The sequence below is a fragment of the Vicugna pacos genome, chromosome 16 (genome assembly GCF_048564905.1).
Source record: "Vicugna pacos chromosome 16, VicPac4, whole genome shotgun sequence".
NCBI lineage: Eukaryota > Metazoa > Chordata > Mammalia > Artiodactyla > Camelidae > Vicugna > Vicugna pacos.
Genome location: NC_133002.1, coordinates 9,248,895 through 9,273,045, shown reverse-complemented (window position 1 = coordinate 9,273,045; position 24,151 = coordinate 9,248,895). Strand labels below are relative to the sequence as shown.

The following is a 24,151-nucleotide window of genomic DNA, read 5'->3' as shown; positions in this document are numbered from 1 at the left end:
GCTCACGGGACCTGCTCTTCTAAAGCTTACGATCTCGGGGGAAACAGGAAAATTTTCAGATTCTAAAAGACAAAGTACTTACTTTTTTTTAAAAGCAGATTTCTTTATCTCTTCTAGATGGAAAAGTGAGTTGATGGACATTTGGTTTGTTTCTAGTTTTTCTCTCTTGTGAATAGAGCTCCTATAAACATTCCTGGGTAAGTCTTTGGGTAGAAATATGTTTGCATTTTTCTTGGGTAAATAGCTAGGATTGTAACTGGGTCATAGGATTGTATTTTAACTTTTTAAGAAACTGTCAGAATGATTTGGTCTCTAATTGTACATATTTAAAATATAGAGACAGGGTAAAGAAATGGACAAGTAAAGGATATTTGTAAATGGTCATTAAAAAGCACTTTTCTAATAAATGAAATATTTTAAAATGTTGGAGGAAAAAAGGAATTGCCAAACCATTTCCCAAAATGTTTCACATTTCCAAAATCTATGCATAGTAATTCCAGTTGTTCTGCAGCATGACCAGTATTTGATATTGTCGACTTTTTTAGTATTAGCCATTCTAATAAGTATAAAATAGTGTATCATTGTAGTCTTATTTGCATTTCTCTGGTGATTGATGATGTTGACCATGCTTCATGTGCTTATTGACAATTTTATATCTTCTTTTAAGTGTTTAATTCTTTCACTGATTTTTTTTGAAAACCATGTTATTTGTCTTATTGAATTGCAAGAGTTCTTTATATATTTTGGACACAAATACTTTATCAGATATAAGTATTGCAAATATTTTCTCTCAGAATGTGGCTTTTTTTTTAAATTAATGGTGCCTTTTGAAGAGCAGAAGTTTTTGATTTTGAACTTGTGGTATATAGACTATTACTCAGCAATAAAAATGAAGAAAGTGTAAAATGGTGCAGCCATCTTGGAAAACAGTTCCTCAAAATGTTAAGCGTAGAGTTACCTACCATATGGTCCAGCAATTCCACTCCTAGGTATATACCCTAAAGAATTGGAAACGTATGTCCACACAAAAAATTGCACATGAATGTCCACAGTAGTATTCATATAGCCCAAAAGTAGAAACAAACCAAATGTCCATCCATTAATGAATGGACAAACACAGTGTGATATAACCCAACCATGGAATATTATTCAGCCATAAAAAGCAATGATGTACTGATGCAGGCTACAACACAGGTGAACCTTGAAATATTATGCTAAGTGAAAGAAGCCAGACATAAAGGACCACATATTATATAATCCCATTTATATGAAATGTCCAGAATAAATAAACCCATAGGGACTGTTGCTTGACCAGTAGCTGGGGAGAAGGCTAGGGGAGTGACAGGGTTTCTTTTGAGGGTGATGAAAGGGTTATAAAATTAGTTGTGATGGTTACACACCTCTGTGATTACAGTAAAAACCACTGGAATTACGGACTTTAAAAGGGAGAATTTTATGGCATATGAATTATTTCTCAATAAAGTTATTATAAAAGCACAAACTGTTAACACATACCCTGTGGGTGAATTTCAAAACCATTTCAGCAAAATGAAGCCAGACACAGAAGGGTAGTACTATATGATTCCATTAACATAAAGTTCTGGAAACACAAAACCAATCTATAGTGATGGAAATCAGAGCAGTAGTTGCCTGTGGCAGGGAGTGGGGGAAAAAGGGACAGTGAAGGGCACACAGGGAACTTGGTGATGGAGATGTCCTATATCTTGATTGGAATGGTGATTACATGGGTGTATGCGCTTGTCAAAACTCACAGAACTGTCCACTAAGATGTGTGCATTAAACTGAGTGTAAATTTTTACTTTGACAATGTTAATTTAAAAACCAGATTTCTGTCCAAGTCAGGCAGCATTGTCAGCAGTGCTCCCCAACCTTCTCAACTCACATCATGACCCCTTTAGGGAATGATAGTATAGCATCTGCACAGCTCTACTAGGGGGCATTTAGAGCCCTTGGTTAGCATACTCTGGACCTAAGGCTTCCAGCCTGGCCTCTGGCTGCCCTACACCTGGATGAGAGCATCAGTGTCTGCCAGGAACATACTTGGGAAGCTCAGGGTGGTGATGAGTGAACTCTGGGTTCAGACTGATGTAGATAAGGGAAAGTTTCTGTTCTGATTACTGCCTGTGTAACCTTGAGCCAGTCACTTAGTCTCTCAGTGACTGATTCCTCATCTGTGAAATCTTACTTCAAAAGATCATGGACATGATTAAATGAGATAACATGTAAAAGTCCCTAGAATCTACCTGGCACAGCGTAATTAACCAATTACAACTATTTTCATACAAGAAGACAAGAGCTACTGGACCATTTAATAAGAACATAACACTATCCTGAGTAGTAAATTTTCTTGTTCTAAAAAATTAGGCTATTTAAAGAAATTTTACATCTTGGGCATTCTAAATACAAGTGAATCTCATTCTAAAATACAAATAAATCCCTAGCAGGGTCCAGCCTAGCACCAAGTTGTCTGGCATTGCTGCAATGAATTTTCCCTGCATCTGTCTGTCCCAGCACCTCTGTGTCTGTCTGTACCATGCTACCCCTCCCAGTCTCCTCCTGCTTCTCCATGGGGATCAGAGACAACCCCCAAAATTAAGGGGGCACAAAAGGGTAGGTGTTTGAGTGGGTTATCCCCCACCCCTTCCCTCCTCCTCTTCTCCCCCTTCCATCTCCTGGCGCCTGTAATCACCAGGCGGTCTGAGGCTAAGTGGTAGTTTTGCCCACAGTGGAGGGGCTTGGAAACCACACCCCTCCTGGGGCCCTCCTGGCCATTCTCAGCATCCTGGTCTCCTCCATTGCTGAGATGGGTCTGAAGGGGGCATGGTGCTTCCCATGGTGTGGGTGCCGGAGACAGCGGAGGACTGAAAGAGGAGCAGGTATGGGGGAGACAGAGGAAAAGGGGGGCTGCCAGGCAGACAGACCACTTGCACTGGGGAGAAAGGTAAATGCTCAAGCCAGTGACGGGGAAAGGAAAATCTGTCTCCCTGACTGGGAGGTGGACCTATTGCTTCGCCACAGGACTGGCTAAACACTTTGCAGGACCCAGGGCAAAAAGAAGTAGGACCTCCTAATTAAAAAATTATTAAGAATTTCAAGATGATGACAGAGCATTACACCAAGCATGGCCCCCTGTATAAGTGCCCAGCTAGTGGGCCAGGAAGCCAGCCCTACTGTCAACATCCCCTCTTCCTCTGATGCTAACAACAGTCACCCACTAGACCAACAGGAGTCTTCCCTGGTCTCTTTCTTCCTCCAATCTCCCTTTTAGGCCTGGATGCAGCTGCCCCTCCAGATCCAGATCCCAGCCCAGCTGTAGCCCCCAACGTGGCTGAGGGAGGGATTCCGTCCCTAGGGTCTGGCGCCTACTTCAGCAGGAAAGCCCGACTCTCCTTCCGCCACCAGCTGCATGACATAGCATCGGCCAACGACTCCACCATTTGAAGGGGAAAACCAGGGGCTGAACTTCTGGGAGGCCTTGGCAATCTTCCTTCCCCTGCCCGCTCAGTGATCCCAGTGTCTGGCTCCTCCAAGTCCCTCATGACCTTCCTATTAAATACACTGAGAGTTGCCAAGTGTTGTATGTGCGTGTGCCTTGGAGAATGGGGAGTAGACAGGGACCACAAGAGCAGGGCTGTGTTATGAGGCTGAGATGGGAGGTGTATGAGGTGGGAGTGGGGATGCAGGAGTGGTGACTAAGAGATAGCTGATCTCAGGCAGAGCCCAGGTAAGCCTAGCAGAAGCAGGTTTGCTGAAATCAAGCCTGAGCTGAGTGTGGCGAGAGCAGTTTGGAGAGGGTGGTGTGTAGGCAGGACAGCAGATGGGGCTAGAGAGCATGATCATTCAACAAATATCAAGTGTCCACTCCCTGCCAGGCACTGAGAATTTATCAGTGAATTAAGCACAAAGAATTCTCTCTTCTCCCTGAATTTACTAGTAGGGGAAGTAGACAATAAATAATCCCGGTAATATGAGCTAGTGATAAGTACTGATATGAAGAAAATTAAACAGGTCATGTGAGAGCAGGATGGATTAAAATTTAAATGGTCAGGAAAGGCCTTTCCGTTGAGAGATGAAGAGTTCTCAGGATTTACTGCTAGACTGAATGTGGAGAACAAGGGAAAGAGAGGAATCAAAGATGCCTTGAGATAAGGAGGACCAGGAGAACAGGTTTTGCAGAAAATCAAAAGTTTTCCATTGGTTATTTTAAGTTTGAGGTATACATGTTTGGAGTCTGAGATCCTTCTTCACTTAATCCAGGACCTCACTGGCTCCTTAGGAAGTCTCCCTTGGACCCTCCAAAATCTTCCAGGGCAGGATTATATTCTAGAACCAGGTTTTCAACTGTGGCTCCTACAGTTCCCTTATCCACCGACTGAGTAAAGTAGATTAGGGCCAGGTTGTGGGTCACTGTCAATGAGCACCACTGAGGTCCTTTAGGTCCCTGGCTGGAGTGGGGACAGCCTTGGAGGGGCCAGAGTCCACTCTCAGCCTCCCATCCAAGGGGCTGAAGGCTGACTTCCCATCACACTCCGGTGGGAATGGTGGCTTCTGGAGCTGACCCACAGCACTCCCACTGGCTGCCCTCTCCCACCCCACATCCGTCCCACACTCCATTTGCAACAAGGTCCACCTTTCTCCCCAAGCCAAAGCAGTCACACTGCTGCTCCTGCAAGATGAAATGACAGGTGGGTGTGGACCATGAGCCTGAGCTGGAGATGTGGAGTCCATCTGGCCTTAGGGCCAGAAGCCTCCCATGATGACCGGCAGGAGGCAGGCGAGGGGAAGTGACTCCAGTTTCTGCCAGAATTCTGAGTTCGTGGGCTTGAACAGGGAAGGGGGCGGGTCACTCATTGGGAGCCCCCACATCAACCACACTGAGTTCACAAGGACCTGGATATGGTAGAGGAAAGCGTGGAAGAAGGTGGCCTGGAGAAAGAGGATTAAAAACCACCCTTGTAGTAAAGGCTCCTCTCTAGCTTCTTCAGAGCTCAGAGTAATGGTTTCTATAAACAGGAGGGGGCCAGACAAGTTTAGGCTTGAGATCAAGAAGAGGACCCCAAAGCAAACAGATTCTCATTGACAAACTGTTTATTGAGTTTTGCATCAGTCCGGGGTATCTCTTATTGCATCCTGGGACCCCAGGGCTCAGGAAGGTGGTAAGGTGGCAATGGTGAATTTGGGAATCTGGTCTCCCAAAAGTACCTGCCGCTCTACCCCTGATTCCTCAATGGCTGCCAGGCGGATCACCCCTCCACTGGAGCCGTCCCGCTCCATGGCCAAAGCAAGAGCTGTGGAGAAAAGAAGAAAGTTGGGGGATGGGGTCAGATGCTGGGCTCAAGAGGCCAGGGTACAGGGATTGATGCTCACAGACCCAGAAGCCCAAATTCTCACCATTGGCAGTGAATTGCAGACACTCTTCCTTGGTCATGCCTTCCCGGTAGGTAGCGTCAACATAGCCATAAATATAGGAGCTCCCAGAGCCCCCAATGGCAAAGGACTGTCTTACCATCATACCCCCCATGGGTACTGAGTACACCTGCCAGACCAATGGGGGAGAAGAGCGTCACCATCTGTACCCTCTATGCAACACACATACATTACCCTGTCCACTGTGGGACTGGTCTGTGAAGAGTTAACGGTAAGAATAACTGATGTTGAGACTGAAAAGATGACTGGCATGGGGAGAGAATTAAAGGCAAGGCTTCAGTGCTGTGATGGGGTGGGGTGGTGTCTGACCTGCCCCCCTTCTTGGGGGTCCCAGCCTGCAATGATGATTCCTGCCATCAGGTCTTCCCGGTATCGGTAACACATCTCCTTAAAGAGGCTGGCTGCCGTGTGTACCAGTGGAGGCTCATTCAGCTCAATGCTAGAGGGTGAAGGGAGGCATAGGGAAGGCAGTGTCAGGACCTGGGAGACAGACCATTCAGCTCCTCACGTCCCAACTCCCTTCAGGTACTTGCTTCTCCCCCGCCCACAAATACCTGTGGAAACCAAGCTGATAAGTGACTGCGTCAGCTACTGCCTGGGTATCAGCTGCTGAGCCAGAGCGGCAGCAGAAAATACGGTCATGAATAGGGGTGAGCTTGTCAGTCACTCGATTGGCGATGTAGGACCTGCAGGGTGGCAGAAGAGTGAGGAAAGGTCCCCACCTGTCTCCCACCTCCACCCTTGACTATCCACTCCCTCAGGGCTCAGGAATAGCAATTCCAGTTTTATTATTATTATTATTATTAGTTCTCATCTAAAAGGAAGCAGGCTGGAGAACAGACTTTTACAAGAATTTCACCAAAGGGTAGAGGAACTAGAAAGTAGTAGACGATGGGACAAATCCTTATCTCCAGAGAAAGGAGGAAATTCCCTTCTCATAGCGGTCTATGGAGGGCAAGGCTGGCCTGGCAGGCAGGGAAGTAACAGAAAGACAGGAAGATCTTTCACATCTGTCCTGAGCTCACCCAGTAGTTGTTCTGGAGTCGGCTCCTAGAACCACGCCCCCATCAAACTGCACAGCCATGATAGTGGTCTGGGAAAAAGGAGAAAGGGGTGAGTCTGGGCCGCTCCACATTCTCTAGCATACACAAGCCTCAATGATCCCTCTATCCAGTCCCTAGAGTACGAGAAAGCCGTGTGTCACCGACCCGTTATCAAATCTCTGGGGGCCTCATCACCTCGCAGAATACCAGAATTCTAATCCTCAAATTCCCAAAGGCCCACTCTGGCCTTAAACTTTAGTCCGGCAAGATTCTATAATTCCACACTTCAGCCTATTTTCTACCTCCCACCACACCACTCCAGCATCCTTAGTATCCCTCTCCCCCAGCCTCAGCACCTCATCAGACAGACCACCTCTTTACCCCAAACCCCAGTCCTCCTAACCCACTCTGGCCTTATCCTTCCATTGCATCAAGCCCTGTGCACATCTCCTGAACCCCGAGTCCTTCCTTACCCCTGTGGAGACTTCCTGGTTTTCCCAGTCGGGGGCAATTGCCTCAGACCCCCACGCTGGTGCTGGTCCCACTCCCCGAGCAGCTACTAAGCTGGCTGCCATCTTCCTCCTCCGGTATAGCCACAAAGCAACTGTCGTAAAGCGCTCTGTCACTCTTCAGTCGTGCTCCGAGGCCTTCTGGGGCCAGGCTATACCACAGTTTACGGCAGAAGGGAAATGATGTGCAGGGAAGGTTCTTTTGCGGCAGTGACGCTTGATGGCAGTGTGTCAGGCAAACACCAAACCAAACCAAACCAAACCAAAACAAGTAAGTTTGGAAAGACTGCTTTCTTATCGGTCCTCGGAGGAATTGCTGGGTCATATAGTAACTTTTTATTTAATATTTTGAGGAACTGACAACTTTCTACAGCAGCTGCCCTATTTTGCATTCCCACCAGTCTTGAATGAGGAATCCAGCTTCTCCACTTTCTCACTAATTGCTATTGTGCATTTTATATTTTAGTCACCTTAATGCGTGTGAAGTGGTATTTTGTGTTTGGGGGGGGCATTTTCCTAATGATTAATAATGTTGAACAAGTTTTCATGTGCTAAGTGATCGTTTGAATATCTTTTTTGGGGAAATATTTATTCAAGTTCTTTGCCCATTTTTAAATTGGCTTATCTTTTTATTGTTGAGTTGTAGGAGTCCCTCTTATATTCTGCATACTAGCCTTTTATTAGACATACATAATTGATCTGAGCGCCTGCTTGACATGAGGCAAGAAGCAAAGGTTTTGGCCTTGGATAGCTGACATAAAGGGGGTCATTTATTCACGGAGACAGGAAACATAGGAAAGGTGCAATTCTGGGAGCAGGTGATTGGACACGTATTGGACATGTTGCATTTGCGGTGTCTGTGGAGGTGTCCAGGAAAGAGTTAGCTTTATGGGGCCTGGAGTTCGTGGGAAAGTTCTGGGCTAGAGACTTGGCCTGTAGTTGGCATAGGAATGGCTGAGATAGGCCAGGGGCGTGTGAATCTCTCGGCTGCCAGGAACAGGGATGACACATTTTTCCATATCCATTTTTTTCCTATTTCCCTTAAGTGCCTGCCGTCATCACGCAAAACGCCCTAACTCGACGGCTACCAAAGAATACTTTTTATTCCTCACAGCGCCTCCCTTTTCCCCAAGACTCCGGGAAGAGGGAGGGGCTAAAAACCCCCACCTCCGCTGAGGCGGGCCTTCAAGGACGGTGACGTCACAAAGGAGGCGGGGTATTAGGCCCCGCCCCAGCGCCTGGAGGCTTTGTCACGGGTTCGACCGGGAGCTGCTCCCACCCCGCCCCAGGGCGCTTTTTCCAATGGCCTGCAGGCATCAGGCCAGCTCGAGCAGGCCTCGTTCGGCCAACAAGGTCTGAGTACGGTTGTAGACGTCCTCCAGGGTGCCCGCAGCCCGGGCCAGCGCGGCCCGCGCCTCCGCTTCTCTGGCTCCCGGACATGCCAGCTCGAGCAAGCGGCTGCGACCCGGGAAGGCGAGGAATGCGAGGTGGGCGGCCTGACGGACGAGCCAGGGGTGGTGCGGGGCCAGGGCCGTGCCGTAGGCGTCGCTGCACTGCGCGCCGGCGTCTGGGCCTCCGAGCGTCCCGGTTGCCACACCATGGAGGCAGAGCTGCGACCAGCGTAGCGCACGGTGCAGCAAGAGCATCGTTAATGAGCCCGGGTACCTGGCCGAGTCTCGAGAGGCGATCCCTGGCCTCTCCCACGCCACCATGGTCGCCAGCGACGTGTAGTGCGCGGCCTCTGGGCCATGCACCAGAGCCTCGAGGGCAGTCACTTTGGCGAAGGCCTCGTTGGTGGCGAAGGCGTAGATGGAGCCGAGTGGAATTAGGAATCTGTGTGTGTGATGGTGGGAAGGGTGAGAAGGTTTGAGAAAGAGCGATGGAGCCACAAAGAGGCGGGGACTAGACTGGGGGAGGGAGACCACTCACCTGACTAGCTCCCTCCAACCTGCCAGATACTGCGACAACTCCACATCCCCTTCGGGGTTCATACTGGCGTGGAACGGCCTCACCATGCGGCCCAGCATCCCCTGGGGGCCCAGACACTGAGACTCTTCCCCTTCCAGGCCCTCCAGGGGTCCCGACTGTTTCCGGACCTGGGGGTTAGATATGAGGGCAAGGGGGAGCCGAATCCCTAGCCCGCTGGGCCTCTTTGGCCAAGCAGCCCAGTCGGAGTGAAGAAATTGTTCCTAGGGTCTAGCTGGTGTCCCTCCTGCTGTACTCTCAGCAGGAGACGGGAGAGTGGAGAGGAGGAGGAAGATCGGCCCTTCACCAGATCCTCAGCCTAGCCTACTTGCCCCTGCTCCCACCTGGAGCTCCCAGTCCCAGTCCTGCCTGGAGCATACCTGTAAAGGCGGCGGTCCCTCGGCAATGCAGGTCTGCGTCCCCGATCCACAGCCTGAGAGGGCGCCTGGGGAGAGACGAGACGAAGAATTGAGGGCTCTAGGAGGAGTCTTCGGTCTCCAGAGCCCGGATTCCTGGGTTCCTCCCAGAGCGGGTGAGGGAAGGGACCACTCACGAAGGCTCCGAGTCCAGAGATAAAGAAGCAGAAGCGCGAAGATAGCGAGAGGAATTGCATGGCGCGAGCAGAGCCTCGGGACCTGCAGAGACAGTGCGACCCCCATGACTGCTGAGGGGACCACCGCCCCCTCAGCGGCCCCTAGCCAGTGCTTGTCCCTCTGCCTTTAGGAGGGGAGAGAAGCCCTGAGGGTGCAAAGGGTTAATAATTAACCTAGGAAGTCCCCTTCCCCTGTGCCCTTTGCCCCAGAGGGCAGCATCTGAGGGGTGAGGGACTGGATGAAGAGGATTTGGGAGATTCTGTAGCAATGACACGTCTTTACATTTCCCTTCCCTGTATGGCGGGGTCGTAGTAAGAGGCAGCCTGAGGACTGGGGAGAGACGCTGAGGTCAGAACCAGCTCGCCCTCTGAGCAGTGCTGGGGGCCTCAAGTTAACTCTGGGCTTGAGTTCCCTCCACTGTACACTGAGGATACTAATAGGTATTTTTGCAGTCATCATACAATGATATTGCATGTACAACACAGTCAGTGGAAATGCTTACCACAATTGCTCCATAAATCTTAACCTATGAAGTTCAAGCACGGGACACCTGGATCCAGGGAACACTCATTTCTAAATTCCCTATCCTATCCCAGAATGAGAGCTCTGATGAAGACAAGGGACTTTTCTTTTTACAGGACTCTTCTATTTACAGCACTTACAATATTGACTGAGCCAAAACACATTATTGCTAAATAAATATATATTGAATAAACAAAGGAATATGTATAGGGGCAGGCAAATCAGGGGTGGAATGGCCCATAACAAATTTGAGCCCGTTTTTTTTTTTGTTTTGTTTTTTCTCCCCAAATTGGGAATCCACCTGGTGGCCATGGGGGGAAAAACATTCAGGAAAAGGATACAGGAAGCAATGAAAGAAACAGCATCTCCTGTTCTCAGTCCCCTGTCCATAAACTTTTTAGAATCATTCCAGTCTCTGTGTATATTTTCTTTTGAGAGGGAAAGGTGTCCCAGATTTTCAATGAGTCGCGGCCCCAGTCGCTCACCACATGCTTCCCAGCTCCCACAGTTCATGGATTCTTGTCCTGTCTCTCACACTGATGCTCCCTCACATCTTGGAGGTCCCTAGGGTTGCTCCTAACCCATTGTGCCCGGTGGGATTTGGGAGCCATCACTTCCATCCCTAGCCTTAGGTTCCCTGCTTCCCAATGTTTGGATGTTTCCCAGCTTGCTGACTGTGACCTTGGGCAAATCGCTTGCCACTGCAGCCCCAGTTCCCTCATCTGCAGAATAGGAAGGGTAATTCCCACCGCCGAAAATTGTTGAGAGTTAAACAAAACATGCCTGCAAGACACCATGATTCGTGCCCTATAGCTGGCAAGTGTTCTCTTAAGTTCTGGTTACTTCCACTCGTCGGTTTTCATAGCCCCTCCTCCTCTGGCGCTGGGAGCCTGCATCTCCCTGAGGTGAGAACAAGTCTGTAGGCTTCCGGAGCGGATTAGTTTTGGGTGTCACTTAATCCGGGTTGCCCTTCCGTAATCACAGTCCCTTGCACACACCTGCGCAAGAGGCCGGGGCTCTCAGAGGCTGCGGGATGGAGCTGGGCGCGGGAGCCAAGCTGCTACTGCTGCTGCTGTGGGCGACATATGGCAGACATGCTAGGGCAGATGGTCTGGGCGGCTACACGTCGGCCATCAGGGTGACCAACGGGGGCCCCTGGGGCGACTGGGCCTGGCCCGAGATGTGTCCTGAGGGATTCTTCGCCAGAGGCTTCTCGCTCAAGGTAGGGACTCGGGCCTAGGTCTCAGAGGAGACCTCAGAGCCGAGGATGTGGTCTTCTGACCCGTCCTCACTCCTCTTCTTGCCGACGCCCAGGTGGAGCCCCAACAAGGCGCTCTTGGCGACGACACCGCTCTGAACGGGATCCGGCTGCACTGCGTGGGGAATGCGGCGCTTGACACTCACGTGGCGGAATCGCAGTCTGGAAGGTGGGGGGCCGGGGCCGAGGATCCTCTAGGGTGGGGGTACGCCCCTTACCCTCCGCCACACACCCCCTCCTGGCAGGCAGGTTCCCCCAGAGCTGTGGGGTAGTTCAGACCTGGGAAGCGGGCGGAAGTCCTCCCCTCCGCACCCCGGGGGAGGTCAGGTGCCTGGAGCACCTGGTGGGAAGCCCCGAGGTCTGGGTCCAGCTGGAGGTGGGCAGGGGGCGCCCGCGGAGCCCGCTCGTCTTTGCGCCCCTCACAGGTGGGGCGCGTGGAGGGAGCCCCTGTGGTGTCCCGGCGGCGGCTTCCTCGTGGCTTTCTCGCTACGCGTGGAGGTCCCCGTGACCCCCGGGGACAACACTGCTGCGAACAACGTGCGCTTCCGCTGCTCCGACGGCACGGAACTGGAGGGGCCCGGCCTGAACTGGGGAAAATTTGGAGGCTGGAGTGAGCCCTGCCCTAAAGGCTTGTGCGGATTGCAGACCAAGATCGAGTCGCCCAAAGGCCTCCTTGATGACACCGCTCTAAACGACGCGCGCTTTTTCTGCTGCCGCAGTTGATACCATTGCCCCCCTCTCCCTCCCAAGCCTAGTCTCACCTCTGGTATTAAAGCTTCTCTGTCTTGGCTTTGGTCTGGCTTGTGCTATGGGTGGGAAACTGCGTCTCTCCGTCTTCCTAACCTAGCACTGGGCAAGGCCCACATTCGGGTTTGGTCTCAGGAGTCCATAGCAGCCTACTGAAAGTTACCAACCCATAGTTCAGAAAATACACACTTAAGCACAATTTTGTGTACAAGTTCAGGAAGTCTCTGCAGACATGTCGTCTCCAGGCTCTTTCCTTTCTGAACCACCAGTGACCTTACATTAAGAAACTTCTACCCAATTAGGGAGTGACAATGCTATAAACTCGTAAGTCTTCATTTTCTAGAGCATAAGAGGCTAACGTGTCTTTCCCATCGTTTTCCTTTTGCCCCCTACACAACTCAGTGGCTTTTCTATATACCGAGTCACATTTAGGGCCTTTGTCCTTGCTGTTCTCTCTTTCTGACCGGGCTGTCCAGATAGCTAGCCCATCCACCAGAGTTCAGCTCCAATTTCACATTCTCGGACTTTATCTTATTTTAAAAAAGTCCATTAATCATTTAAAAAGTGCTTATCACCAACTGAAATAATCTATTGCTTCTTTTAAAAATTACCCACGTTCCACACCTGGAATGTTAAATTCTTTAAAGAGCACAGAACTTGCCTGTCTTGTTTACACTGTATTTCCAGCGCACCAATAGCTCAATAACTATTTATTAAGAAAATAACAGGCGGGGTGTAAGGGCCCCGAACAGGAGAGCTCCAAGCCCCGACGTATCTGGAGGCCTTCCAGCATTCCTTGTATAGGGCACAGTCTGAGACGGGGAGGAGAGCTCTAAATAGTTTATTCCAGGGACGGGGGAGGGCCAGGCGGGCGTCCAGGAGCAACGGACCAGGTCGGTGGAGCCTCAGTGGGGGGCGCCCTGCGGAAAACAGAAAGTGAGGATGCAGCTAGGGAGCAAACAGGTTTCCTAGACAGCTCCATCCCACGCCGTCCCACCTCTTTCTTCCGGCAATCGCCACAGAAGACACCAATGGTCGCGTTCACCAGCTGCAGCCCACACAGCAAGATCTCCAGGCACGAGGCGGCCACCAGCAGCGAGAAGAGAGTCACGTTCCAGTAGACGATACCAGGCGGCTGCACGCACAAGCTCCACTGCGTGCGGTTGTACAGATAAGAGCCCCTGCGGGCGGGGCAGGGTCACGTGAGAGTTGGTCACGCGGAGTGGCCCCCGCCCCGGCTCCCCGCCCCGCGCACGCGCTGAGGCAGATAAGGAAAGGGCTGTTTCGGCCCACGTGGAGGAAGCTATCTCGAAGCCGAGTCCTGCCTAGGTTTCCAGGTCCACGTGGGAAAGGCAAGTAGGCAGAGATAGAGAATGGGAGGGACGGGGCGCGAAAACAGGCCAAGCCTTACAAGGTCTCTTTGAAGTGGTAATCCCAGGTGTCATTCATTAAGCATTTGGGTCCAATTCGGAGCGCAGTTCCGGATACCGAGAGGCAGTAGATGCCACCAAGCAACCCGAACGCGGAGCAAAAGATCGAGCGCAGCATCTGGATGCAGAATACGAGGAGGAGTGAGTAGCCCCCTCTCCACTCGTGTCTAGACCGCACCTGGCTCCGTCCCTCTTATAACCGCGCTCGTCTCCAGTCACAATAAAAATACATTTCTCGCCAAACCCCGGGGCTTGGAGTTGTGCTAACTCTACGAACCAGTGGCCGCGGAGGTTCATGGGGATTGTAGTCCCCTCTGGTCAGGCCCGCTGAAGCCTAAGATTTGCAGGTGCGAGGGAGGAGTGAGGTAGAGCCTAGGATTCTGCAGAGGAACTCGGGAAGCTAGGAATTCTGTAGACGGGACGTGGCTTTAGGTATAGATAGTCTGAACCTGGATCTTACCCTGCAGCGATTTCCACAGCAGCCTGCACCACAACAGCCTTTGCCCCCTGCGCGGACGGCAGCAATTCCCGGACACAGTATCTATGAGAGAAGAGACAATGTGATAGCGAACCCGCCACGGCCCCAGCTTGTATCCGTTCTTACCGCTTCCAGGAAGCCGCCTGTGATGGCCTCAGCCCTTTGGACTGCAGGAAGGCTGTATCTCTGGGGCACTGTCGAGCTCTGGCTTAATTTATCTTTATTTCTGTGCCTATTTTTATCTGTCCAGATTGTAGCCTCTAGGAGGGTAGGGCCCAATATCATTATATCCCCTATAAACCTTCAGTAGGTGCCAAGGGAACGGGAGTCAGGAGGCCTGAGTTTAATGCCAACCTTGTGCTCACTGTATACTCCATGAATTGATTCACCTCTGGGGGTCTCAGTTTTGCCCTCTGTAAAATGGATCTGCAAGACCTACCTCCCAGGGCTGTTCTCAAGATCTTAACGGAATAACAGGTTGACGATGTCAAGATCGGCTAAGGGTGAATGCTCAGTAACTATAAAGTCGCTCAACAGCAGGTAGGAATAGTGGTGTTGGAGTGTCTGGTGAGTTGGGGTTATGGGGGAGGGTGGAGGAGCATGATAGTGAAGGCTGCTGGGAAGTGTAGGAATCCCCAAGGTACAGCCCTGATCCTCTTTGTCTTTCTTTCTCCTATAGCCCCGCCCCTCTTAGGACATCAGCTGTTCCCTGTAACAAAAGTTCCCTCATAAATCGATGCCTCCAAATTCAAACCTGCCTGAAGGGCATTCCTTTCCTTCAGTGGGTCTTGAATCTGTCAGTCCTTTCTTCTTCCCCACTGTCAATCCCTAATCACCTCCCATGAGAATGATGTGCTCAACCTCCATACTAGGTTTCTGTAGCTCTTGCCCTGTGCTCCCCCGCCACTCCATCCTACATTACTACCATCAGATTAAACTTAGTTTTCAACTGATCTTTTCCCAGATCCAATCCCTTAGGGTCTCCTCAAAGAGAAACCCATCAAGACTGAATTTGAGGAAGGAATTCAAGGCTCCTGACTTTGGCTCCAGCCTTATCTTTTTTACCCCAGGCCAAGTTCTCTGGAATTCCACAGCTATTTGGATCTGTGCTTCCTTGGGTGCCTTGTCTGAGTCTGAGCTGAGTGAGTTTTAGTTCCATAATAGAGTCCACAGCAACATTACAGAAACACCTGCAGAACTGAATGAATTTTCCACCAGATGCTCCCTGCTCTCACGTGTCTGACGGCAGATCTAGGGTCAGTGCTGGCCTCCGTGCTGAGCCTCTCTGGCACTTACTCGGAAGTTCCTGGATCCAGAAATCCCTGGAATTTGGATTTACCTTTTGGATTCACCAATTTTGAATGACCTCCCCACTTGAGATGTTTACTTTTCTAGTCAAAGGGTTTGTCTCCTCTTGTTTGCATTTCTGTCTCGCTTTCTGTGATCTCCTCTGATCAAAAAGAGAAGGATCATTGAAAACGCAAGAGGAAATGTGAAGGAAAAGCCGGGCTGGGCTAATAAGCTAACTCACAAATCTAAGTGCAACAGGTGTCGGATTACTGATCTACGTTCTGCTGGGCTAACTCGTAAATCGAAGTTAATTGGTGTCGGTTTGCTGCTTCCCTGTTCATGGTTTTTTTTGTTGTTGTTGTTGTTTTTTGTTTTTTTGTTTTTGCTAGCCAGCTGGATTCTCAAAGAGGCATATCTGGCCTTGAAAAATTGGTTTGCTCCTTCCCTGCCTCTACTTTTGTGATAATGATGCTGCTAAAGCTGTTCCACGCCTATTGGCCGAATACCCCAAGCTTGTAATTAACCCTATAAAACCTCATGCACACATCTTGGAGGTGCTGAGAGCTTCAGAGCAGGAGCCCCTCTGAGCCCGCCGGCGTAATACATCTGAGTACTCCAGCTCTCTGAGTGGTGCTTGTTTCTTGCTGGCCTGTCATTTCCGTAACAGAAACACTGAGTTTATAGCTCAAATCTGTTCACTTTTCTCCATCTCCATGGCTGCTGGCCTTAGTCGAAAGCCACTATCATCTCCCCTGGGCAACTGCAGTGACCTCAGTCTGGGTCCACTGCTGACCTCCTGCTGTCCCTTCTCCACCCAGTAGCCAGAGAGGTCTTCTTAAATCCAACAGAAAATGGACTAAGTAGATCTCAGACTTGGCTGATGGGAATGCAATTAATATAAGCACTTCAGACAACTCTTTGGCGCTGTCTGTGAGCGCTGAACATTTGCATACCTTAAGAATCAACAGTTTTCCTCCTAGGTATATATTCAACAAAAATACAATCGTACATTCACATAGAGACATTTACAGGAATGTTTCTAGAGCATTATTTGTAATAAACCCACATTGGGAACTCTCCAAGTGTCCCTCAACAGTAGAATGTTAAAGTAAATTGTGATCTATTCACACAATGGAACGCATAAGAAATCATAAACCACGACTACATGTAATAATGTGGATGAATCGCACAAACATAATATTGAGCTCAAGAAACCAGACACAGAAGTGTCCATGCTGCACGCTTCCGTTTATATAAAGTGCTGAACAGGCGAAACTAATCAACGATGTAGACGTCAGGATAGTGAAGTCGTTGTTGGTGGGGCGTTCATGCCTGGTGGGAGGCATGTCTGGGATTCTGGTAATGACCCCTGTCTTGATCTGAGTGCCAAGTACATGGGTGTGTTCCCTTTGTAAAAATTCACTGAGCAGTATATGAAGGAGCTAGGCATTTGTCTGTATGACTTAAATAAAAAGTTCCCCCCAAAGTTTAAGAAGTTTAAAAAAAAAAAAAAAGGTAAAAATTCCATCAGTAGTTTTCTGGGTACTTATAAGAAAATTCCAGTTCCTCACTGTGCCTTTCAGGGGTGCTGTGACCTCTGCCCACCTGAGATCTCATCTCATTAGACCTCAGCTGCCCTGGCCGCCTGTCTGGTTCTCGCTGCGAGAGCCTGTTTCTGCCTCAGGCTTTTGCACCGGTCCCCCTGTCTGCTACACCGAGTCCTGCTCTTTGTCATTTGGATCTCAGTTCAGACATCATGTCATCTAGGTCTTTCTTGAAAATGCTATAAAAAGTGGCCCCCCACCTTGCCCTCAAAGTTCTTTATGACCACATCCTGCTTTGTTTTCTAGATGGGCCCTTGCTCGTGTCTTTGCACAGTGTTAACAGAGCGCAGGTTAAGGCACTAGCCTAGGCGCGTAGCAGCCAACACAACAAGCAGGGCTTACGGTCTCGCTTCCTACTGTGTGTTTCCCTAGTGGGCTCACTGGCCTCAGGGAGAGCGGGGACCTCGCCCGTGTCCCTGTGGGGTAGCACAGACCATGTGACTACATTTGACAAAGCATTCTCAAGGGTGGCAGCAAGAGGGTTGCTGGGAGTGAGCAAGTGGAGAGGGCATCCTTGGGAATCTCCCCAGAGGCAGGCTGATAAGATTGTGGCGCTTTATATCGAGGCTGGAGAAGGGGTGTGATGTTGACGGAGGGTGAGTGTGTCAGCCTGGGAGGAGTGTGATGTCTCAGAGACAGTTGAGGTCAGAGCTATGGAGTGGAGTCCAATGGCCATAAATCCGTGCGGGAGGGGGAGTGGGAGAAAAGACCCAGACAGACAGACGGACGGACGGGTGAGAGGGGACTGTTGAGTGACGGAGAAGAGGTCTTCCCCTTTAGCTAAGGAAGGTGTGGCCAGCAAAAAAGACACAGGCGAGGCATCCCCCGGAGAAGTTCATCAGCCAGCCATCCTGAGGAGTGGGGAACTGTACTGGGTAGATTTTTTGTCTTCATGCCATGAAGATGTTAAATTCTCTGGACCTTCCAGAAAGTTCCCCTAAATGGGGAGGGGGTGGCTAATGGGGGTTAGGAAGTCCAGGAAATCTGTGTCTCCCCGTCCCCCACTCCTGCTGACAGATTCTAGTCTCCAGGAAGCCGCCAGGACCCACCCTTCTCCAGCATCTGGACCCAGGTTCTGAGTTTATCCATGGCGCCCAGTGCAGAGTGGGCATCGAGAACGTGTGCTGAGAGCGAATGGACATGGGGGCGGGGGAGGTGACACCAAAGCTGATCTGTGACATCGCTGCCTGACTCCAGACACTGTCATGCACCTGCCCTCCACCGCCAAGCCCATCATTATCTTGCCCCGACAACCTGCCACACAGTCAGCTGCTCCTTCTGCCTCAACGCTGGTAGCCAGTGTTCCCAGCATCTGCCAGGCAGTGGGGATGGGGGACGGTGCTTGGGGTGGGGTGGGTGCAGGTAGGCCATAGTCCCTACCCTGGAGGTAATTGTTTAGAGCAGCGAGGCTCCTTCCCCTCAGACATTCAGCTCAGGACCCCAGGGCCCCTCCAGAACCTCCCTTACAGAGCGCTCAGTGTTTGGGGGCAGACTGGACAGGCTCCAGGTCCCCAGCAAGCCACTGCCATCTGGCAGCTATCCTTTTCCTTCTCTCCCTCTCCCTCCTGTTCAGAACCCTGGAGAAGGGCACCCAGGCCCCTGGCCTGTGCTCTCAGGCCAGCCCTCTCACCATCAGGCCCCCGCCGATGAAGCCGGCCATGAGCCAGACTTGCAAGCTGATGTGATCCTTGGTCCAGGTGGTCTTCCCGTTGGGCACCAGCAGGAGAGCGTTGGCCGTGATGCAGATCAGGGAGAGGGAGACGAGGGAGAGCCCCACAAAGCGGGCACACTTCCCCGTGCACATGGCGAAGTGTCTGGGCAGGACCGGCCTTGAGTGAAAGTGAGCCCGAGCTCCCCAGGACCCAGAGGAAAACAAGCCTCGAGCAAAGGTCGGGGAGGAGGTGCGGCGCAGCTGGCAGGAGCTGATGATAAGGGACAGAGGCACCAAACAACCCGGGGCTGCTGCAAAGACACAGGCAAAGGGGAGGAGGTGGGGGAGCGTGACACGCAGAGGAAGTTGTCTGGCGTTAGTGTGCTCTTCCTCTTTTTCTGCACACACACCTCTCCACAGGCCCTCTGTGTGCTCCTTACCTGCTCTGGGACTTGGCCAAGTCTCTAAGACTCCGTTGCCTCATCTGATGCCCCTTGGCTCTTGGTTGGTGGTGAGGATTAAATGGGACATTGAGAGAAGCATTTTGTAAACAAGGATGCCCTAAACAGATGTACTGCGGCCTCATCATCTCTGTTAGTCCCATAGGGAAGGTTCCTCCTGGAAAATGACTAAGAAAATAGTGGTGGACGTTTGTCTTCCTTCCGTTTCTCCTTGTTCTTATTGAACCCTCCTCCTTTTGAGGCCACCCTCTGTAAGGCGGGCTCTCGACTGAGGTCTGATTGATTAGAGCATCCATCTCCCTGGCTTCCATATTTGATTCAGTGATGGCCACGTGATCCAAGCCAATCCCGTGAGAACCAATTTCTGGTTTTTGTTGTTGGCAATCTGAGGTTGAAGTCCTTTTTTTTGTCGTGGTGCTGCCGTTGCTGGTGGCATATTGTCGCCTGCCTGCTGGAGAGTGAAGTCCATGCAGAGGAAAGAACGATCAAATCTTGGGAGAGGGACCGAGTCTTGATGACGTCATTCGAACTTGTAGATCCAGCCGTGCCTGAAGCCTGATTGTTCCTTGGAAAGTTTTGATTATGGGACTCACTTTGTGTTTCCGTCAACTGCAATATAAAAAGTCTTTTCTGATACAGAGATGAGGTCATTAAGCCCTTGCTGTGGACAGGGCCTCATGCTGGAGAGTATAGGGATTCACAGTTGTATGCATGAGACTCATATATGAGGTTCGGGAGCAACATCCTACAAAATAGGATGTAGGATGTAGGATAGTGGTGCCCTTGGAGAGATGAGGGTGGCAGGAAGTTCTGCGGGGCTTCAGAGAGCACGTGATGAGGGTATCACGCAGGAAGTGATGTCCAGCTAGTGGCCTCTGAGGTAGCTTGTCCCAGCAGCCCTCTCAAACCGCTACAGAGACATGGAAAATGGTGAGTGCTTACAGCTCAAACTGAGTGCCAAAATCTGGGAGGGACTCCTCCTGTTGATAAGACAGAGGAGCCGGACAGAAAAATCTACGAGGAAGTTATTCCTTGAATCAGAGGATATCTGAAAAAAGGAAATGCTTGGCATCTCCCTGATCCTGGCTCATAGACCGTTCCTGTGGTAACCGATGTTTGGTTTTGCTCCTGTTGTATCGTTTAGTGCTTTATATTTTCTTCCATGTTGTTTCTGATGACTCTGTCCATTAAATTTTCTCTCTCTTTTTATGAAAGTTTTTACATCCTCCTGTGTTTTATTTATTTTACTTTTTTATTGGAGTACAGTCAGTTTATAATGTTGCATCAGTTTCTGGTGTACAGCATAATGCCTCAGTCATACATAGACGTGTATTCATTTTCAGACTGTTTTTCATTACAGATTACTACAAGACATTGAATACAGTTCCCTGTGCTATACAGAAGACACTTGTTGTGCATCCATTTTATATATAGTAGTTAGTATGTGCAAATCTTGAACTCCCAATTTATCCCTTCCTATCCCTCCTGTGTTTTAGATGGCATGGTTTAAATCCTGGTAGTGGTTGCTTGTAAGTGTTGCAAAAATATTCGTAATCTTGTCACCTTGCCTCTTTCTGAGAAACCTCAGACTGCCTGTCATCCCAGAAGCCGTCTTTGAGGGGTTCTGTACAGATGGTTTATGATGCTTAGCTTTATGGCTTATGGCTACCTGACCATCTGATCCTGTGATAAAGATTGAACTATTTGCTCCAATTCATAAATCCCTCCTGCTCTTTGCTATATCATTTTGTAGCCTCTCCCTCTAGAGGTATATTATACCTCCCACCCTATGGGCACAGTGGAAGGTGGGCAGAATTGGCAATATTCCTGTTCTGGGCCTCAGTCTCAAGAGGCATTGTGTGTTGCTACTTGACAGCTTGTGCCCCATCGTTGCCATGGAGAAACATGCCCAAGTTAGCCCGCTGGTAAAAGGAAGGTATAAGGTACAAGGAAAAGCCCCTGATCAGATCCCAGCCCACATCAACTGACTTTCAACAAATCCATATACGTTTGGGTGAAGTAAATGCTTGTATTTGTAAGTCACTAAGACTTTGTGGGATTTTTTTGTTCCACAGCAGTAGCTGACTGACACAGACCCCATTATCCGGGCCACAGCTGATTGATCCAAGAATGATTAGCTGACCAAAAGCAGACTTGAAACCGGAGACCTGTGAGGTAGCTTGAGGTGAGAACTCACCTAACAGAGGAACCCTCACTGAATGATGACTGATCAACATATTGGATCATCATTCTTAGGAAAGGTGACTACAGACCACCTGAGAGAGTCATTAGAACTGAGGGAAGTATGAAAGCAGGGCTTGAAAAAAAACCGTGAGGCAACTGAAACGGTAAATAAGCAGAAGCCATGAGAAGAGAAATGTGTAGAAGACAGTTATTCAAAAACAGCACAGGAGAAAGAAGCACATGGACTGGGGAGTAGAGGTGGAGAACCTGGGTCAAGGTAAGGCGATGAGGAGAGGTTCTGCAGAGTCACCAGAAGTGATGTTGAGTTACTTGAGCAGCTGTGATGGCCGCATAGCAAGCCTTCCCACTGTGGGCCTGGAGAGGGGAGTCAGCCGTTGTCCCGGTGGACCCGGAGTAGGGCCAAGAGCAAGGTGCATATTCTTCTCACATTCATCAGTCCTGAGTCTGAGAGGTGGTACTACTTTTCAAGCTAAGTAAAGATAGAAAAGAAAAGTTGTGTGTGGGGATGGCCCACAGGTATTCATTTATATTATATTTTCTACACTTCTGTGTACATGAAATAATGTTAGTAATGTTAACGCCACCATGGAGATTCTGAAAATTTTCCTCAAAACAAGGTAAGAGGCACATCATCCCGAGGACTGAAAGAAAGAGAACTCTTGAGAAATATTTACTGTAGGATTCAGGTGGAATTTTCAGGAAGGGTTTCACTATACTCTCCTGGAAGGAAGAGCAGAGGACATTAAGGAAGAAAAGGCTGAGATGAGAAGGCACCAGCATCTTTTTGAGGGAGAAGAAGGAGAATTGCACGGAAACTCAAAATGCACAGAGTGCTGAAGCTCACGTTGGCAGCACCGAAGAAGAGAACTCAAAGTGAGACCAAGTGGGTGAGGGATACAGAGGACAGACTTGAGCAAAATTCACAGGAAAAGGACCAAAAGACTAGGGGCAAAAAAAAAAAAGGACCAGCAATGAAAGCAGCAGAAGGGAAGGTGACAGGGAGAACAGAGAGGAAAGGGAAGGAATCCAGCTGCTCCCAAAGACAAGAACAGGGCTGGTGGAAGCATCCACACAGATAACAGATCTGTGCCGGGAGAAGGCTTCCCTGGGCGTCCATCCACTTGAGTTAGCAGCCTGGAGGGCATCCTGTATCCCAGGTGAAGTATTAAAAGTGAGCTGAACCTGGATCCATCCTGACAAAACGTGTGACTTAAAGGAAACATCTCAACAAAGTTAAAATGCTTCCTAAAAGGGAACAGAAGTCTGTCTGACCTGAGGCTTCTCTGTAGCACTAAACATCCAGAAGACAAAGGCGCAATGTCTTTAGTTATGACAGTGAAAAAAAGCCATGACTCAATTACTGTATACATATTCAAGTTGCGTTCTGTGTGTCAAAAGCAACAGGATTGCATTTCTGAGAATGTTTGGGTTTTGAAATACCACTATGTCTCTTCCTCCTTCCTCCTCCTACTCCTGCCCCCACCACCCTTCTTCTTCTTTTTCTCAGTAAGAGATGACATGAAATAAATACTCCAAAATAGGGAAATCTTGGCATAACTAATTTTTAAAAACCCAGTTCTGAAACTGAATGTTTTAAAAAATCCTTTTAAAGAGAAAACATATAATGTAAATTCTAAGAAATATATTAACAGTAGTAAAGATATCAATTTTTTTTGAGGAGCGAGGCAATTAGGTTTACTTATTTACTGTAAAATTTTTTTTCAAATGGAAGTATTGGGGATTGAACCCAGGACCTCATGCATGCTAAGCACGCACTCTACCACTGAGCTGTACCCTCCCACCAAGATGTCAATTATTTATTGCCTGCCATGACCAGAGTCCATTGTAAAGAGATATATCAGGTCACAGAAAACCAACTCTTCTGAAACAAAAAGGGCATTTACTGGTTCAGGCAGTCAAAAGTGGGGGAAAGTATTTGTGAGAGACATATCTGATAAAGGATTGTTATCCAAAACATACAAAGAACTCTGAAAACTCAACAGTTAAAAAAAAAAAAGAACCACCTGATGTAAAAATTATGTAAAAGACCCAAATAGACACCTCATCAAAGAGGATATATAAATGACAAATAAGTATATGAGAAGATGCTCAACATCATATGTCATTGCCCTACAATATGATACCACTACAAACCTATTAGAATGGCCAAAATTCAAAACACTGACAATATCAAATGCTGATGACGACATGGAGCAACAGGAATTCTCATTTATTGCTGGTGGGAGTGCAAAGTGGTACAGCTTCTTTCGAAGAAATTTGGCAGTTTCTTATAAAACTAAACATACTCTTACCATATCACCTAGGAATCTTGCTTCTAGGTATTTACACAAATGAGTTGAAAACTTATTTCCACATAGAAACCTGCATACAGATATTCATAGCAGCTTTATTCCTGATTGCCAAAACTTGGAAGCAACCAAGATGTCCTTCAATAGATGAATGGATAAATTAACTGTGGTACATCCAGGCTATAGAATATGTTCAGCCCTAAAAGAAATGAGCTCTTAAGTCATGAAAGACATAGAGGAAACTTAAATGCACCAATCTAAAAATGTTTTAAGTTATGTGATTTCAACTATAAGACATTCTAGAAAAGGCAAAACTCTAGAGGCAATAAAAAGGTCAGTGGCTACATGGAAGCAACCTAAATGTCCATCAATAGATGAATGGATAAAGATGAAACAGCCTACACTCTATACAGTAAGTATCTCTCCAAATAAACCTACCTTTACTCAAAAAAAAAAAAGATGTAATGTATATATATAATGGAATATTAGTCAGCCACAAAAAAGAATGAAATAATGCCATTTGCAGCAACATGGATGGACCTAGAGATTATTGTACTAAGTCAAATAACTCAGACAGAGAAAGATGAATATATGATATCACTTACATGTGGAATCTAAAAAAATGATACAAATGAACT

At 48.8% G+C, this 24,151-nt stretch overlaps 5 protein-coding genes across 5 annotated transcripts; 2 read left to right on the top strand and 3 right to left on the bottom strand.

Moving 5' to 3' along the window:
- The first annotated feature begins 2,824 nt into the window (after positions 1-2,824).
- Positions 2,825-3,498, top strand: C16H17orf114 (chromosome 16 C17orf114 homolog). Its single transcript, XM_072940503.1, has 2 exons — positions 2,825-2,897; positions 3,290-3,498. Exons 1-2 carry the CDS (start codon positions 2,825-2,827, stop codon positions 3,460-3,462), a joined length of 246 nt encoding a protein of 81 aa, XP_072796604.1. The 3' UTR covers positions 3,463-3,498.
- A 1,593-nt stretch (positions 3,499-5,091) lies between these two features.
- PSMB6 (proteasome 20S subunit beta 6) lies at positions 5,092-7,176 on the bottom strand. Its single transcript, XM_006217567.3, has 6 exons — positions 6,965-7,176; positions 6,474-6,541; positions 6,003-6,134; positions 5,758-5,887; positions 5,413-5,557; positions 5,092-5,309 (listed from the first exon to the last, which is right to left on the bottom strand). The coding sequence occupies exons 1-6, from the start codon at positions 7,064-7,066 to the stop codon at positions 5,167-5,169; spliced, it is 720 nt and encodes a 239-aa protein (XP_006217629.2). The 5' UTR covers positions 7,067-7,176; the 3' UTR covers positions 5,092-5,166.
- A 96-nt stretch (positions 7,177-7,272) lies between these two features.
- On the bottom strand, positions 7,273-9,624 carry GLTPD2 (glycolipid transfer protein domain containing 2). The gene is made up of 3 exons (XM_072940501.1): positions 9,346-9,624; positions 8,930-9,096; positions 7,273-8,833 (listed from the first exon to the last, which is right to left on the bottom strand). Exons 1-3 carry the CDS (start codon positions 9,622-9,624, stop codon positions 8,317-8,319), a joined length of 963 nt encoding a protein of 320 aa, XP_072796602.1. The 3' UTR covers positions 7,273-8,316.
- A 1,474-nt stretch (positions 9,625-11,098) lies between these two features.
- Positions 11,099-12,128, top strand: VMO1 (vitelline membrane outer layer 1 homolog). The gene is made up of 3 exons (XM_006217566.4): positions 11,099-11,302; positions 11,395-11,507; positions 11,764-12,128. The coding sequence occupies exons 1-3, from the start codon at positions 11,114-11,116 to the stop codon at positions 12,059-12,061; spliced, it is 600 nt and encodes a 199-aa protein (XP_006217628.2). The 5' UTR covers positions 11,099-11,113; the 3' UTR covers positions 12,062-12,128.
- Positions 12,129-12,910: 782 nt separating this feature from the next.
- Positions 12,911-18,869, bottom strand: TM4SF5 (transmembrane 4 L six family member 5). Its single transcript, XM_006217601.4, has 5 exons — positions 18,518-18,869; positions 13,976-14,056; positions 13,497-13,633; positions 13,083-13,266; positions 12,911-13,005 (listed from the first exon to the last, which is right to left on the bottom strand). Exons 1-5 carry the CDS (start codon positions 18,689-18,691, stop codon positions 12,991-12,993), a joined length of 591 nt encoding a protein of 196 aa, XP_006217663.1. The 5' UTR covers positions 18,692-18,869; the 3' UTR covers positions 12,911-12,990.
- Between the last annotated feature and the right edge of the window lie 5,282 nt (positions 18,870-24,151).

What these genes read in the sequence shown, in the direction of transcription:
- VMO1 (XM_006217566.4), top strand. Translation starts at nt 11,114, where the DNA reads ATGGAGCTGGGCGCGGGAGCCAAGCTGCTACTGCTGCTGCTGTGGGCG. An exon ending in CCAGAGGCTTCTCGCTCAAG is followed by an intron (nt 11,303 to 11,394) that starts GTAGGGACTCGG and finishes GCCGACGCCCAG; the next exon opens with GTGGAGCCCCAACAAGGCGC. An exon ending in GCGGAATCGCAGTCTGGAAG is followed by an intron (nt 11,508 to 11,763) that starts GTGGGGGGCCGG and finishes CGCCCCTCACAG; the next exon opens with GTGGGGCGCGTGGAGGGAGC.
- PSMB6 (XM_006217567.3), bottom strand. Translation starts at nt 7,066, where the DNA reads ATGGCAGCCAGCTTAGTAGCTGCTCGGGGAGTGGGACCAGCACCAGCG. An exon ending in GACTCCAGAACAACTACTGG is followed by an intron (nt 6,135 to 6,473) that starts GTGAGCTCAGGA and finishes GCCACCCTGCAG; the next exon opens with GTCCTACATCGCCAATCGAG. An exon ending in TCTGCAATTCACTGCCAATG is followed by an intron (nt 5,310 to 5,412) that starts GTGAGAATTTGG and finishes TTTTCTCCACAG; the next exon opens with CTCTTGCTTTGGCCATGGAG.
- TM4SF5 (XM_006217601.4), bottom strand. Translation starts at nt 18,691, where the DNA reads ATGTGCACGGGGAAGTGTGCCCGCTTTGTGGGGCTCTCCCTCGTCTCC. An exon ending in TCATCGGCGGGGGCCTGATG is followed by an intron (nt 14,057 to 18,517) that starts GTGAGAGGGCTG and finishes CTTCTCTCATAG; the next exon opens with ATACTGTGTCCGGGAATTGC. An exon ending in GCTGTGGAAATCGCTGCAGG is followed by an intron (nt 13,634 to 13,975) that starts GTAAGATCCAGG and finishes TTCTGCATCCAG; the next exon opens with ATGCTGCGCTCGATCTTTTG.
- GLTPD2 (XM_072940501.1), bottom strand. Translation starts at nt 9,624, where the DNA reads ATGGGGGTCGCACTGTCTCTGCAGGTCCCGAGGCTCTGCTCGCGCCAT. An exon ending in AGGGACCGCCGCCTTTACAG is followed by an intron (nt 9,097 to 9,345) that starts GTATGCTCCAGG and finishes TCTAACCCCCAG; the next exon opens with GTCCGGAAACAGTCGGGACC. An exon ending in GGTTGGAGGGAGCTAGTCAG is followed by an intron (nt 8,834 to 8,929) that starts GTGAGTGGTCTC and finishes TCACACACACAG; the next exon opens with ATTCCTAATTCCACTCGGCT.
- C16H17orf114 (XM_072940503.1), top strand. Translation starts at nt 2,825, where the DNA reads ATGGGTCTGAAGGGGGCATGGTGCTTCCCATGGTGTGGGTGCCGGAGA. An exon ending in GAGGACTGAAAGAGGAGCAG is followed by an intron (nt 2,898 to 3,289) that starts GTATGGGGGAGA and finishes TCTCCCTTTTAG; the next exon opens with GCCTGGATGCAGCTGCCCCT.